This window comes from Pyxicephalus adspersus, chromosome 11 (assembly GCF_032062135.1).
Source record: "Pyxicephalus adspersus chromosome 11, UCB_Pads_2.0, whole genome shotgun sequence".
NCBI classification, from domain to species: domain Eukaryota; kingdom Metazoa; phylum Chordata; class Amphibia; order Anura; family Pyxicephalidae; genus Pyxicephalus; species Pyxicephalus adspersus.
Window position 1 is genome coordinate 57182882 of NC_092868.1, and position 15950 is coordinate 57198831.

General features: G+C 43.4%; 2 protein-coding genes across 2 annotated transcripts; both read left to right on the plus strand.

Moving 5' to 3' along the window:
- The first annotated feature begins 1130 nt into the window (after window positions 1–1130).
- Window positions 1131–4185, plus strand: LOC140340284 (nicotinamide N-methyltransferase-like). Its single transcript, XM_072425341.1, has 3 exons — window positions 1131–1247; window positions 2245–2477; window positions 3427–4185. Exons 1-3 carry the CDS (start codon window positions 1131–1133, stop codon window positions 3845–3847), a joined length of 771 nt encoding a protein of 256 aa, XP_072281442.1. The 3' UTR covers window positions 3848–4185.
- A 6893-nt stretch (window positions 4186–11078) lies between these two features.
- Window positions 11079–15950, plus strand: LOC140340285 (indolethylamine N-methyltransferase-like). The gene is made up of 3 exons (XM_072425342.1): window positions 11079–11223; window positions 14105–14312; window positions 15527–15950. Exons 1-3 carry the CDS (start codon window positions 11079–11081, stop codon window positions 15948–15950), a joined length of 777 nt encoding a protein of 258 aa, XP_072281443.1.

A 15950-nucleotide genomic window follows, 5' to 3' on the forward strand; every position in this document is an offset into this window, starting at 1 on the left:
AAAGGGAAGCAGGGGCTACTGCTATGTTAGCTCTCCTGGCTGCTGCAAATGACATTGCTGAACAAAATAAACAGTGTTTTATATTGCGAGGACGCACAGCACGGAGTCGCCGGACAGATGAGCATCTTCTAACAGGTAGCTTTAGAGTAGACAGATACGGATGAACAAAGTTTCTAAATTTTGATTTAATTGAGAAAAGACTTTTTTTTTTATTTCAGTCCACTTTGCATTGATGTCTAGGGCAGCTGTCTTATCAAAGATCTTCCACTTCTGCATATTTTGTACAAATGGAAACTCTAATGGGATTAGGCTGCTGGTAATATTACTGTTTTTAAAGGGCATCATTATTTGCAGAAATTTTATTGGGTAGAATGAAAGGGAAAGAAGAATCAAAAAAAGAGAAATGGAAAGGAGAAAGGAGAGGAGAAAAGAAAAGAAAAGGGGATAAAATAAATTAAAGGAAGAAGAAGAAAGGAAAAAGAAAAGAGAACGGAAAATAGAAGAAAGAGAAAGGAAAGGAAGAAGGAGAAAGAAAGGGGGAGAAGGAGAAAGGAAGAAGAAAAAAGGAAACTAGAAGAAGGAGAAAGGAAAAAGAAAAAGGAGAAAAGAGAAAGGGAACGGAAAAGGAAAGGAAATGGAGTCATTTAAAATGTGTGGAATTTAGACGATTTGGCAGAAGAGATTAAGGAACAGAGAACCGTAATTACATGATAATAAAGCCTGTTTCTTTAGTTATATGTCAGGTATATAACCCTTTGGACTTGCCTCATAAATGGTATTATTGTATTTTTGAGCTTATTAACAGTACTATTATGCATAAGTACCATATATTTCCCTTTTGAATACATTTTCCTGAGACTGGCGCAGCAATGAGTTAAAATGCTCTTTTTTGTTTACACATCTCAAGTCTTATTCTGAATTTAATTGATTTAATACACGTTTATTCTACTCCATGTTTGCTCACATTGCTATCAGCTGAATCTGCAAAGTCAACCTAGGAAAGTCACATTGTGATAATATTAATCTGCATGCATTAATACTGACTACAGAAACATATAAAATGTGTGCTAGGTGCCATCATCAGATGATTTTGGACTGCCAAGGAGATATAGGGGATAACATATTACAGCATGGATCCTGCCAAGCATAAGATCTACCATGAAGACAGATTCCACTCTAGGACCTTTCTTGACACTTATTTTGCCAATAAACCTGAAATGGCGTTTGAAGAGGAAGGTCCTAAGAAGGTGATAGAGGAGCTTCATTATTTTTTTAAGTTTGGTGTGTACGCTTTAATTTATATCAAAGTCCATTCACTAACATCTCATGTAGGTTTTGTCATAAAATTACAAACATCAGGCCCTGGAGTTCTCTAAGACTGGAGAAGATGGAACCAAGGTGATCCAGAAAACCGTAATAGATTTCTTAAAACTAATCAGCTATTAGTTGACAAAAATTTTCAATTCTGGACCAGATTGATTCCAGGTTTGCTGAATCCTCCATGTTCTCCCATGATAGTCTACATTCTCCAGTCTTGGGGAACTTTATTAAAATAAGCCTATTGTTTCAAATTTAATAAATGTTTGGAAGTATCATTAAAATGTGATCTTGTTATGTAGGTATTTATCCAGGCACTTGCTGTTATATGGTGACAACTGCCTAACAATTACATTCCTGTGTTTTCATCCTGTCACCTGCTCAACACAGATTTCTCAAACATGGCCCTATGATTCACAGCTGACTTCGGAGAAAGTTATGCCGTCAGAAAGTTGTTGACAGGGGTTATTGAAGATCAGTTGGAGTGGGATGCAAAAACAGGAGAAAAAGATGTTAAAAAAGTATTTGATAGAAAAATTGCAGTTGAGAGGGGTAGTATTTGTAGGTGCAGGAAAATGACCATCTTATGACTCTGTATGGAAATCATACAAGACAAGGCTAGAAAGGCAACAAAGTTGCTGTGTTGTTTACTGTGTCCTCAAGCTCTCCAACACAAGTAGAGAAACCAGGAAAACAGCCAATATTGTAATAAAAGTTAACTGTAAACATTTTGCTTTTGTAAATAGCAGTCAGTGTTATTATAAGCTGGTGGTTCAAGTTGCCACCAAACTATATTTAAAGGGGCAACAGCGGTTTACCTTGCCAACAAAGTAGTTATCAAGGTAAACCACTGTTGGCCATTTCAACGTTATAAACAATAATCAATTGATGTAAAGGATCGCTTGTATTGACCTCTTTTCAAATAAGTACATATTTTGTATTTTCCCTTCAGCTAACATTAAAGGAGGCACACTCATTGACATCAGCATTGGTCCCATTATTTACCATCTGTATTCAGCTTGTGAGTATTTCAAAGAAATTATCCTCCTGAGGTTCAATGATCACTGTATCATAGAGCTGAAAAGATGGCTGCACGATCGTACCGGAGCTTTTGATTGGACACACACCTTATCATATGTATCAGAGAAAGAAGGAAGGAGGTTGAGTACCTGCCAAAAAATATATTAATTCTGCAAATGTTTTCCATTTAAATGAACCAGGAAAGGAAAATAAATAAAATAAAATATGTTTCCCCTACAGCTACATGTAGGAATGTGGGGTATTCATTTAGTAAAAATATATTTTGCCTAATTTGTTTTACCTTGCCAAATGGCCTCAAAAGTTGCTAGGCTATGTTCCCAATATCTAACATCATGTTCCAAGCTAATGAGGGGTTTGTGAAGAATATTGACGTTAAATTGAATATTTAGTGATGTTAAATGTGCCCAATGCTATGTACACGTTTTCTATTTTTCATCATTGACCTAACACCTCTTTGTGTGCAACAAAAAAAATGGCTGCCATGCTCCATATGACTGATGGCATAGGGCCCGATTTATGAAAGCTCACCAAAACTGGGGAAGAAAGACCTGGTTGCACGGTTCTCCCATGACTGTCTATCTTCTCCAGTCTTGGAAAGCTTTAATAAATCAGACCCATGTTAAGCAATGGAGCTTCATTGCAGGCATTAATTTGGTGCCATGTTGAAGGTGATATATGTGTTGTCATAAAGTTTTGAGGGATACATGTTGGTAACAGGCCTGGTGTTCGGCACCCACAATTTGACATCTGGATATTTGACACCTACAGTTTTTTATCCTTTGTCTATATTATGGGAGCTGTATGATACATTTGGTACGGTATTAGGTTTGTGTGGGGTTTACATAGGGGTTGGGGTGGGGTATTAGTGGTACATGGTGGGTGTTATGTGTTGGGATATGGTGTAAGGGATAAATCATGGGGTGTGAGGTGTATATTTATGAGGGGTTCATTGGGGGGTAAGAAGTACTTTGTGTTGTAGAGGTACATAGAACATTATGTTATTCACCTTCTAGGCCACCAAATGTGTTCTGTCATAGTGTAATAACTCACTTTGTTTCTAAATTCCAGCACCCAGTTTGAAGAGAAGGCCTTGCAGCTGAAGTCAGCAGTTAAACAAGTGCTGAAATGTTACGCTGACAGAGAAAACATCACTGACCCACTGGAGTTACCCCAAGCTGACTGTCTACTAGTTACACATGTCTTGGATGTCATCAGCAGAGATGAATTTGAATTCATCAGTAATCTAAAAAAGTTCACCAAGCTGCTGAAGTCTGGAGGGCAACTTTTGATATATGGGGCCCTGAATGCAACATTTTACTTGGTTGGCAAAGAAAAATTCAACGCCTTTAAATATGATGAGAATTTCATCAGAAAAGCTGTTGAAGGAGAAGGTTTTGTCATCAATCATTGCCATGTTCGTCTGAGAAAAACAAAAAGTGACCTGAGCAATTTTGAGGCTATCATTTTTATCTCAGCCTGTAAAACCTAACTTACCAAGCAAAATAAGAGAAATCCAATAATCATATTTTAATAGGAAATTATAAATTGTAGGAGTGGATTCATAGCAAGCTTTGGTGTAGACTTTTTCATATTTTAAACTTAATATTGATTTCAGGGTCATATTTTTGTATTAGTATTATATGCATCCTTAAGGTTATAGTTAGCCTAAAGCAACTGAACTTTTAGTTCAAATCAGCTAAACACATTTCAGGTATATTTTATCATGAAATACAATACAATTATTTGTGAGATATATGCTACCAATGATCCCAGTATCATGCTAGGGAGGACAGGACCACTAGGGGCGCTACAGCATGCACAGAAGTAATATGAGCCCTGAGAAGGGCCAAGGTGCTGAGTCTAAGCAGTAACCAGATCTTCTCCAGAGCCTCTAGTGGTGAGGATGTTGCGCTTCACATTACCACCAGGTTGCGGTCCTTGGGCACGCCAGGGTGGGCAGGATGATGCACAGTACCAAATTACTAAGCAAAGAATAGTCAAGGAAGGCCAGTGTCGAGGCAGACAGCAAGCAAGAGAGGTCAGCTCACAAGCCAGGGGTCAATTACCAGGGATCCATGAAACAGACACCAGTGACACAGGGGCCATTGCAGACACAGGGGACACAGGAGACACTGGAAGCAACAGGAGGCTCAGCTGACACAGGAATAACCACAGACAGAGGAACACTGAAACAGCACAAGGGAACTGGCTGGAAACAACTAACGTAGCAATCCAATAGTCATCAGTCTTTGTTTTTATGTGTTGAATGCGTGGATCTTTGGCTAGGCACTCTTGCATGAAGGCTGTCATGTGCCTTAAACTACCCACAGCTGAGGTAATTCTGTACCCAAACTCTTGTAGGTTGAACAGCAGCACAGGGTTGTCCTCCTCCTGCTCCTCCGCCTGGTCTTGCCATCCACGGAACATGGCGCCTTGTGTTTGGGTGGATGAATGCCATGTACCCTCAATAACCTCCTCTGCCCCTTCATCCCCTTTTCCCATGCCTGCAATGTCCACCTCATCCTCTTCCACCTCCTCTTCCTGGATTTGTGGTGTCCAGTAGGCACGTATGTCCCAGATGATGTTTGAAACGTCTCTTGATGCAGCGTCCGCTCTGTGTCATGTCCGAGATCCACCATCATCTGTTCCAGCAGGCATATGATGGGGATGGTGTCACTGACACAGGCCTGATCTCTGTTGATCATCCTGGTGGCCTCTTCAAAAGGTGACAATACAGTGCACAAGTCTTCAATTTGCAGCCACTCTGCAGGGCTGAAGAAAGGTAGTGTAGGTATACGTCTGAAATGAACAGACTCTGACACGTAATCCTCCACCGCTTTCTGTTGTTCAGACAGCTGCTGCAGCATGTAAAAGGTGGAATTCCAACGTGTGGCCACATCATAAATTAACCGGTGCACTGGCAGGTTGAGATTTTGCTATAAATCCACCAATCTGGCACTGGCTGTGTACGCCCAGCAGAAATGCGCTGACAACTTTCTGGCCTTCAGCAACAGCGGCTGGAGGCCTGGGTAATTCCTAAGGAAGCACTGTACTATCAGGTTCATGAGCCAGGCAAGGTATGTGTATGAGTTTCCCACAATGCAGGGCTGCCAGCAGATTGGCCCCATTGTCACACACAACCTTGCCTAACTGAAGTCTGTTGGGAGTTAGCCATAGGTCCTCCTGATTCCGCAAGGCACTTAGAATGGCTGCGCCCGTGTGGCAGAGGGATCCCAGGCTTCGCAACCTCAGGACTGCGTGACAATGTCTGAATTGTGCACCAAATTAGCAAACTGCAGGTTGTTGCTGTCGGTGAACAGATGCTGCTGAATAGGAGGTGCTGGGTCTCCATGGCAAAGTGTTCCTGGAGGAAGAGGTTGAGGCACAAGAGTCAAAGGAGGAGGTGGAAGTGGAGGTTGAGGAGGAAATTGCATGGTGATGTGCTCTGGATGGAGGTAGGTATGCAGGCGTTGCTGCAGCTGCATCTTCCCCTGCTGCCACCAAAGTTACCCAGTGAGCTGTATAGGAAATTTATCTTCCCACTCCATGCTTGCTCGACCAACCAATGCAAACCAGGAACACATTTTTCTGCAAAATACTGTCTCTTAGGCATAATGTACTGTGGGTTTGTGCAGAGAAATGCGTAACGGAACACATTGGAGTCCACCAGACGGTAAGGGAGGAGCTCTAACGTAATCAGCTGTGCAATGCCGCATTGATTAGCTTTGTTTTGGGGTCATTTGGGCCATATTTCGTCTTGCGCTCCAGCATCTGGGGGATGGAAGGTTGAATGCTGCTAATGCTAAACACAGAAAGATTGGAGGATGGGGTAGAAGTTGTGGGGAATGGCAATGATGCCTGGTCTTGACTGCTAGCAATGCGACAAACAGCAGCTGATCTGCATTGGAGCTCGGCTACATGCCCTATTTAAATTGCTGGCAGCAGCATGGGTAACTTTGGCGGCAGAAGGAGGAAAGGCAGCAGAGGAAGATCGAGCAGTTTGAGCTTGCTTCTTGGGCGGAGGTGGTCGCACAGAGCTCTGTGCTTTGACCAGGTGTTCCTGCCAGGTTACCGGGTGGTGGCTTTTTAAATGTGTGCTCATGCAACTTGTTTCAAGTTTGTTTGGGTTTTTGCCTCCTTTCAAGTGTTGAGAACACAGTTTGCAGATTACCATAGTGTTGTCATCACTATGGACATTAAAAAATGCCCACACGGGCGAACATCTAACTGGGCCGAAAGGTGCTCTGGAGCTGGTGCTCGTGGTGGCGGTCCGCGGTTGTTGAGGCATAGCTGTGGTGACCGGCAGCTTCCGACGATGGAAGACTATGACTTGCCTCACTGGTACGTGAAGAATGCAGAGTGTGGGCAGCATCAGAAGAGACTGTTTCCCTGTATGTGCTGAAAGGAACCAGCTGCCTTTTGGAGCAAGTTTTTGGCTCGTCTGGCTCAGAGTGTTCTGGTGAAAAGTAAATGGGGGAAAGCCTGTGAACTGACTTTCTTCGTCAGATGGGTGAAAGAACTGAGCAACTGAGCATCAACAATGCTTGTAGCTCTGCCTCTCCAGACCCTCGGTGGGACTCCTCTACATACTGCTGTACACAAGACTTTCCAGCAGCTGATGAAGAACTAGGAGGAACAGGTGTATCATGGACTGTTTGGGACACCTGTAAGGCCTGTGTCTAGGACTGAAATGAAGAGGGGGTACAATCACTTGACCCAGGCTGGGTCATGTACTCCACTACCTCTTGTTCATGGTGTGGTAATAATGGATGCCCACCACCAACAGCAGCGCTTCTTGTTCATGGGTCTGCAGCTAAAAACAAACTCATACTGCTTTGCTTGACACCCTGCAAAATATCACTCTGCATTCTTCACGTACCAGTGAGGCAAGTCATATTCTTCCATTGTTGGAAGCTGCCTGTCACCACAGCTATGCCTCAACAACAGCGACCGCCACCACGAGCACCAGCTCCAGAGCACCTTTCGGCCCAGTTAAATGTTCGCCCGTGTGGGAATTTTTTAATGTACATAGTGATGACAACAATATTGTCATCTGCAAACTGTGTGCTCAACACTTGAAACGAGGCAAAAACCCAAACAAACTTGAAACAAGTTGCATGAGCACACATTTGAAAAGCCACCACCTGGTAACCTGGCGGGAGCACCTGGTCAAAGCACAGAGCTCTGTGCGACCACCTCCGCCCAAGAAGCAAGCTCAAACTGCTCGATCTTCCTCTGCTGCCTTTCCTCCTTCTGCCACCAAAGTTACCCGTGCTACTGCCAGCAATTTGAGTGGGGCATGTAGCTGAGCATTACCTTTTTTTTTTTACCTTGTAGCTAATATGCTTCACAAATTGTAAATTTGTATAGTAAGTGGATTTTTTTTATTGGGGGGGGGGGGTTGACACCAAAAATGCAAGTGCGGTGTGTGTTTTGTATGCAGCACTTTCCTTCAGTGCAGCACAGTATACAAAATATATACTGCAGTATACACTGCGTCTGAGTGTCTGTCTCTCAGTACAAGTGTGATACTGTGCATGCATACAGGGAGGGTACCCTGCCTCTGGCTGCGTGTATGTAACACACTGACTATCTATCTATCTATCTATCTATCTATCTATCTATCTATCTATCTATCTGTCTGTCTGTCTATCTAACAGTGAAACACTCTACCTGAGTACAGTAGATTTCAGGACTGCACCAATACAGTACAAAGAGGCAGCAGCCTTTTGGAGCCAATTTGAAAAACCAACCTGGACCACCTGTTTATTCGGCTCACCGAGGTGCTGAGCCCCAAATGTCTGGTGATATGCAACATGTTCATGTCTGTTGGATTCAAAGCTGGTGAGGTGCTGGAGTACCCCATTCCTAATGTGCGCTGGGACATCATAAAGGGAATTTCTACAGGGCCACACTGGCAGATTTGCACCAATTGGATGTGATTGACTTGCACTTCCACTTACGCTTCAACCTGCGCTCCAGGGTTAAAGATGCCACCCACTCGAATCAGCTGGCTCATCGGAAGTATACCTGCATCCCGATGGCTTATATTGATCAAGCTTGGGGCGTGCAGCAGGAACGGCAGGATAAGGAGGCGGTGGGCTCTGAGACGGAGCGTAGACAGCATTGGTAACTGGCATCTAGAGCTGGATACTGGGCAGGCGGCAGCAGTAACAGCATGAGGAGGAAGCAGTGGGCCCTGAGACGGAGCAAGGATGGCATTAGAAGTTGACGCCATCACCTATATGGACAGTGTCGAAGCTGTAGCTATTGAAGACATGAATGGATGAACGAGATTCCAATCTGTCCCTACCTACTATGTAGCAAAACCACACGAAAGGGAACGGGCTTGGCGGAATCAATGGGGAAAAAAGACCCTGTTGAGCTTGAGTCTAGTCTGGCATCTAGAGCTGGGTACTGGGCAGTGGGCAGGCGGCAGCAGTAAGAGCAGGAGGAGTAACACAGCCATACACACTACGTCTCAGGGCCCACCGCCACTGTAGGGACAGTGGGAACCTCATTCATCCCAATAGCTACACCTTGTACACTGTCAACTAAGGATGATGGCCTCAAGCTGTTGCTGCTGCCACCGCCTGCCCAGTATCCAGCTCTTGATAGCAGTTAACAATGCTGTCCACACTCTGTTTCAGGGCCTGCCGCCTCCTCCTCATGCTATTACTGCTGCTGCCTGCCCACTGCCCAGTACCCAGCTCTACATGCCAGACTAGACTCACGCTCAACAGGGTGTTCTTTCCCCGCTGATTCCGCCAAGCCTGTTCCGTTTCATGTGGTTTGGCTACATAGTAGGAACAGATTGGAATCTCATTCATCCATTCATGTCTCCAATAGCTACAGCTTCTACACTGTCCATATAGGTGATGGCCTCAACCTCTAATGCCGTCCTTGCTCCTTCTCAGGGCCCACCGCCTCCTCCTCATGCTGTTACTGCTGCCGCCTGCCCAGTAACCAGCTCTAGATGCCAGTTACCAATGCAGTCCCCGCTCCGTCTCAGAGCCCATCGCCTCCTCCTCCTGCTGTAAATGATGCTGCCGCCTGCCCAGCACCGCTCTAGATGCCAGTTAACAATGCCATCCACACTTCTCAGGGCCCACCGCCTCCTCCTCCTGCTTTCACTGATGCTGCCGCCTGCCCAGTACCCAGTTCCCAGCTGTAGATGCCAGTTAACAAGGCTGTCCATGCCGCATTTTAGAAAGTTACAGCTAGCAGATAGGAAAAGGCAGTCCCCTACACAGCAATGACTCCAGTAGCTAAAGCTTCTACACTGTCCATATAGGTGATGGCCTCAACCACTAATGCTGTTCTTGCTCTGTCTCGGGGCCCACAGCCTCCTCCTCCCAGTACCCAGCTCTAGATGCCAGTTAACAATGCCATCCACACTTCTCAGGGCCCACTGCCTCCTCCTCCTGCTTTTACTGATGCTGCCGCCTGCCCAGTACCCAACTCTAGATGCCAGTTACTAATACCGTCCAAACTTCGTCTCAGGGCCCACCGCCTCCTTCTTCTGCTGTTACTAATGCTGCCGCCTGCCCAGTACCCTACTCCAGATGCCAGTTACCAATACGGTCCCCGCTCCGTCTCAGTGCCCACCGCCTCATCCTCCTGCTGCTGCCACCTTCACTTGTAACTTATAACAGAGCTGTGTAGCTGGCTAATTTTTTGACTGAAAGACCCCACTCAGAGACCTCTGCCTGTATTCTGAAGCCTGTGTATGGCTTGTAGCGAAACAGTGAAACCTGGTGGCTAATTTTTGGACCAGAGGAACCCCCTCATGCCCCTCTCTGCCTCTACTCGGAGACCGTATAAAATCCAGGATGTTCCCTTGACCGCCCTATAAAATGGCCTTGCCAGCAACAGAAAAAAGACTTCCTTATTTTTTTTTTTTACTTGTGCAGAGCTGGGGAAGTCTTGACATGTCTTTTTAAATGTATTTATAGGCTGTAGAAGCTCTACACAGTCCAGAAAAACAACCCACATTTTTCCCCTATTGACTTTAATGGAGTTCGAATTGGACGTTCGATCACCCGAATAATTATGCAGAATTCGACTGAATAGCAGTCGAATCCAATAGTGAGCTATTCGACCAACACTACTATCATTATTGTTTCCAAAGATATGGGCTACAGAACACACCTTCCCACCCCATGTTATAGGGAGGTAATAAGGGAAAAGTTCTGCTGGTTCAGCAAACATACTTTCCTAAGGTGACAAAATCACTCCTTAAAGTTTGTACATTTCAGGATCACTCATACATCACTAGTTGGAATTTGGTGAAACTCCAAGCATGTATGGTGCCCACTACCCCCATTGCACCCTAATGTTATATTGCAAATTAACAGGTTCACTTTTCACAACCAGAAAATCCCAATGCAGTTATCTGAATAAAATCACATTTAAATCATATGATTCTTAATTATCCCCTATAGTATATATTAAATATTGACTACAGTGAAATGCACAAACATTATTTGACTAATATTTTTTGTTCTGGGGGATTACAGTCTTGTCATCTGTATATAAGAAGCAATAAAACTCATCTGATGTGTGTGAGGCAATCATAGTGCAATCACATGAGACTCTGCAAATAAAGCATAAATTAATTTTTGCTATAAATTCACAGGTTATTTGACAAAAAAATTATTGGATATACATATCAGAAGACCGGAGACTACGGAGGATTGCTCTAAATAAAACATTAAAGGATGGAGTCCCATAAATTCTATCATGTGCATGGCTTCCATTCCAGATTATTTCTTGATCATTATTGCTCTGGTAAACCAGATATGCCTTTTGCTAATGATGGTGTTAAATTCCCAATGGAGAGATTTCACCATGCATTTTCTTCAGGTATGTTCCGATAATTTTTTATATATCTAGCAAATTTGTGCTCATCAATGGTTCCTTTTGGCTGAATGGTGATTGATTCAATGCACTTAAATGCATTACTGCCTAAAATACACTATTTTTTTTGCTGAAGACACATTATTTGGTCAATGGTGTCATCCCATAAAATTGATATTAGAAGGAAATTTAATGAAAGGTGATGATTGGTGGGGAAGGTGGAGTACAGGAGGCAGAGCGGGGTCCTATCATGGACCAAAAGAGAGAACTAAGACAATGTATGCTTATTAGGGTTTGTGAACTGAGGCAGATGCCTAATTTGGCGTACCCACTTAAAACCAAACTTTAATTTGTCTTCTGTGTACCTTAGTCAGTTTATAGTCAATAGTTGCCAATCTACACATAAGCTTAAAGGTCATTGTTAAGGGATACAGTGCTTACAGCGGGTAATGCAGGTGGGTGTATGGGTGGGGTAATGCCGGTTCCAATGAGAAAATTGCCCAGTGCTTATCCTAACAAAGGGCTTACAGCCTATGTTAATATTAGCAAGCATTGGCTCTAATCCAATGTAATGTACACATCAGACAGTAACTGACCATTGTATAGTTATAACTATGATCTTATGAAGTTAGTCTAAACAACAATGATATTTGGTTCTAATTAAACCAAACCAGGTCCAGGTCAATTTAGCTATCAGAATGGGTAATGGGAGCAAGAGATAAAGAACAAAAAGTGATTGTAGACTAAGGGCACACAAGAGAGGGAAGTGACAGCTGATCATAAAACTGGAAGAAGTAGAAAAGGAAATCTAGAAGTTTCCCCCAGATTTAGACAGAGATGTGGCAGCTAATCTAGGACATAGTAAAAAAAGAAAAAGAAAATGAATATGGACACTGATGAGGGGCAATCAGGTGGTTGAGGTCCTCAGGGTTACTTGTACGAGGGGGTACTGGGAGCCAGCGTTATGAAATAACACAATTATTCAACATATTCCCCCCTGAGACTGATGCACTTGGTACAGCATAGTTGCAGCTTTTCTACACTGTTCAAGTAAAAGTCCTCTGATTGGGCCGCAAACCTGCTCTCAGCAGTATCTTTGACCTCAAAACAATGCCCCTTCAGGTGTTTCCTCAAATTCGGGAACAGATAATAGTCTGAAAGGGCAAGGTCAGGTGAGTAGGGGGGATGGTGGACAATTGGAAACCCACCGTGCCACAACATTAGATGTGTGCACAGGTGCATCCTGCAAAAAAAAAGATCCCTTTTTTCAACTTTCCACGGTGTTTCATCTTAATTGCCTTCTTCAGCTGGTCCAGGAGGTTAGCATAATACTGTCTGGTGACACTAGAGCCCTGAGGTAGGTAGTCCACCAACAGAATACCGTCTTTGTCCCAGAAAATGGATGCCATGACTTTTCTGGGTTTCGGAACTTCTTTGGCTGCGGGGACCCGCTGTGGCGCAATTCCTTTGACTGGTCCCTGGTTTCAGGATCATCGATGTGGAGACAAGTTTTTTCCTCACTAACCTAGCCAAAACGTCCTGTGCAGCTTCAAAATGGGCCAAAACCGCTGTGGATGCTTCAACTCGTTCCTTCACTGAAAGCTTGCGCATGTCTAGGACAGCGGTGATAAAAAAAAAACAACATGCTCCCGTAAGATGTCAAGTATTTGGGCTATCTTTTTTGCCGATATTCGCCAGTCCTCAATAATCAGCTCATGGAGAGCATCACAGGTTGCCGGGTCAGTTGAGGTTGGGGGGCGCCCACGGTGGGACTCATCTTCAACGGTGAAAAGCCCAGCCTTGATACGAGATATCAAGCTTTTGACAGTGCTGTAGGAAGGACACTTCTCACCCAGTGTTTGTGACATCTCAGTGTGAATGTCCTTTGCTGACTTGCTTGTGCCTCTACCATCAAAGCTTTTCACTAAAATAAAAAGAAAGTTTTAAGAATCGCAAAGACCTGATATTTGCACAATTACATACTAAGATATTAGGCTGTCATATGCCCCCACACTATTTTTTCTATTTCATCTGGAAGAGGGCAAATCCAGGAACTTCATCACTCCAACGTATTTTGGTTAAATATGGTGGTGGATTGGGAACCCTTTGTTGGTGTGGAGTCCCCATTGATTTGTTCAATTGTTTAATTTTGGTGGTGGTCTGTGGTTAATAAGAAGGTTATGTAGTTCCTGAGCTGGGGAGGTTTTGTGGCTGGAAGCAATTACATAGACCTTTATCATGGTTATGCAGACCACCGGTGTAATTGGGTGCCTATGAGGACCAGCAAGCTGTGAGGCTAAAATAAATTAGTTAATTGTTGCAAAAAGGTTAATTAATGTTTAATAAGGTGTAAAAGTTAATTTATTGTTTGGGTTATTTATGTTAAGTTATATCGTTTTGTGGGGTAATGGGTTGTGGGGTTTGATAGCTTGCTAGATCTGTTTTGCTGCAGTCAAGCTGTTAGAGAACATAGTCCAAATGTTGGTGCTCCAGAGAATGAAGTGTGGAAAGTAGGGAGAAATAGATTACATTCCTTATCTAAACACCATATAGGAATACAAAAAGTTCTTTCACCATGGCCAAAATGTAAAGAAAGAAAAAGGGTAAAGGAGATGGAGTAAGAATGATCAATGAGATGAGCAGGAGTGGAGGGCATACTGAAAATGAATATAAAACAACTTCCAAAATTGATATCAGATACAAGCAGCAGTGCCCGCGGTGTCCTCCAGCGATGCCTGGCATCTTCTTCCCCCCATCAGCTCCCATCAGCATATTTCAAATTCAGTCTTTAGGTGTTCAGTCTTATGAATAGTTATATGTTAAAAAGACCTCATGTCATTTTTTTCTGATATTCAAATGTTTGTTTCATCTGAATCTCTCACCTTAGGTGAGTTTAAAGGAAATGTATTGATTGACTTCAGCATCGGTCCCGTCATCCACCATCTCTATCCAGCGTGTGAATATTTCAGAGACATCATCCTTCTCAGAGTCAGTGACCACTGTATTTTGGAAGTGAAAAAATGGCTAAATGCCCGTACCGGAGCTTTTGATTGGTCACACACGGCTACAATTGCTTTGGAGATAGGAGGAAACAGGTGAAGTATTTGTCAAATTAAACTCTCTTGCCAATGAGCAGTGTAGATCTGTTAATAACATGATTATCATTGCATGGAGAAATATATTTAAGATGAAAAAGTAAAGCATGGGAATGCTATAATGAGAGTTAGAGGGAGAAGGAAAAAGAAAGAATGGGAAGAGAATAGAGAGAACAATAAGAAATATGTGTAAAAGTCCCCAAAGCTTCCTTTTCATTGGGAGGGTATCAGTCCATGGAAAGATCCTCTACCAACTACTTTTTGTTGGTGGAAATTTATGTAAAAAGTTTTCTCAAAAAGGACCTCAGCAGTCTTCTTTACATTTCTAGTGAGTTAATAAAGGGCCTACTTGGTGGATCATTGACTAACAAAACTACGGCTTGCACAAAAGTGGTTTGAGCCCTGATAAGGGCCAGGGCGCAGAGTCTAAGCAGTAACCAGGTCTTCTCCAGTGCCTCTAGTGGTGAGGATGTTGTGCTGCTGGTTGCTGCCAGGTTGCGGTCCTTGGGCCCACCAGGGTGGGCAGGAAGAGACACACTTTCAAATCACAAAGGCAAAAGAATTGTCAAGGAAGGCCGGGGTCAAGGCAGGCAGCAAGCAGGAGAGGTCAGCTCACAAGCCAGGGGTCAAATACCAAGGATCCAGAAAACAGACACCAGTGACACAGGGGCCACTGCAGACACAGGGAACACAGGAGACACTGGAAGCAACAGGAGGCAGAGGTGACACAGGACAATCCACAGACAGAGAGGAAAACTGGAACAGCACAAGGGAAAAGCTGAGAACCAACAGACTGGACAACAAGGGGTTAACACAGGAGCCGGACGGGGAAACATTGAGTTAGGCAATAGGTGTACTGGAACTTTCTCAGCAGAACTAGGGGTCTCGGCACTAGTGGAGCTGAGTGCTGTGTCTGAGCTAGCTAAATAGCCAGGCATGATTAAGAGGCGAATTCCTTGTTGGCCGGAGGGTTGGGTGAAACTGATAAAGCTTGGGAGTATAGGGATGAGAGTCAGAACTGCCCGCATGCATAGGAGAGAGGCGGTGGCACTTTAGTGAGGAAGAGGTAAGTGTGACACACAGGAACATTCAAGGTTTCTATAGTTTAGAGAAAACTGATATATTCAGCTTTGAACAGCCTTGTTTAAGTCAAACATCTATGGTAAGCATGTTGTCTTGTTATTGTTGTATAAAATTGTGTTTCTGTATTCCAGTAATCCATATGAAGACAATGAAACACAACTTAAGGCATCAATTACAAATGTTGTAAAATGTGACCTGAGCAAGGAAAATCTCATTGACCCATTGATCCTACAGCAAGCCGACTGTGTTGTGACTGCTTGTATGTTAGAAGTCATTAGTAAAGACCAGGAAGATTTTGTGAGAAATCTGAGGAAGCTCTCCCAGCTTCTGAAATGTGGCGGCCACATAATGATATATTGTTTTTTAAATGCTACCTATTTTATGGTTCAAGGAGAAAAGTTTCATTTTTTCAAAATTAATGAACATATCTTAAGAAGTGAGCTTGTTAATGAAGGGTTTGTCATCAAACATTGGGAAGTTTTCCAAAGAACAGCTAAGAGCCATTTGACAGATTATGATTCTGTTGTGTTCTGCACAGCTATTAAAGAAAAGTAG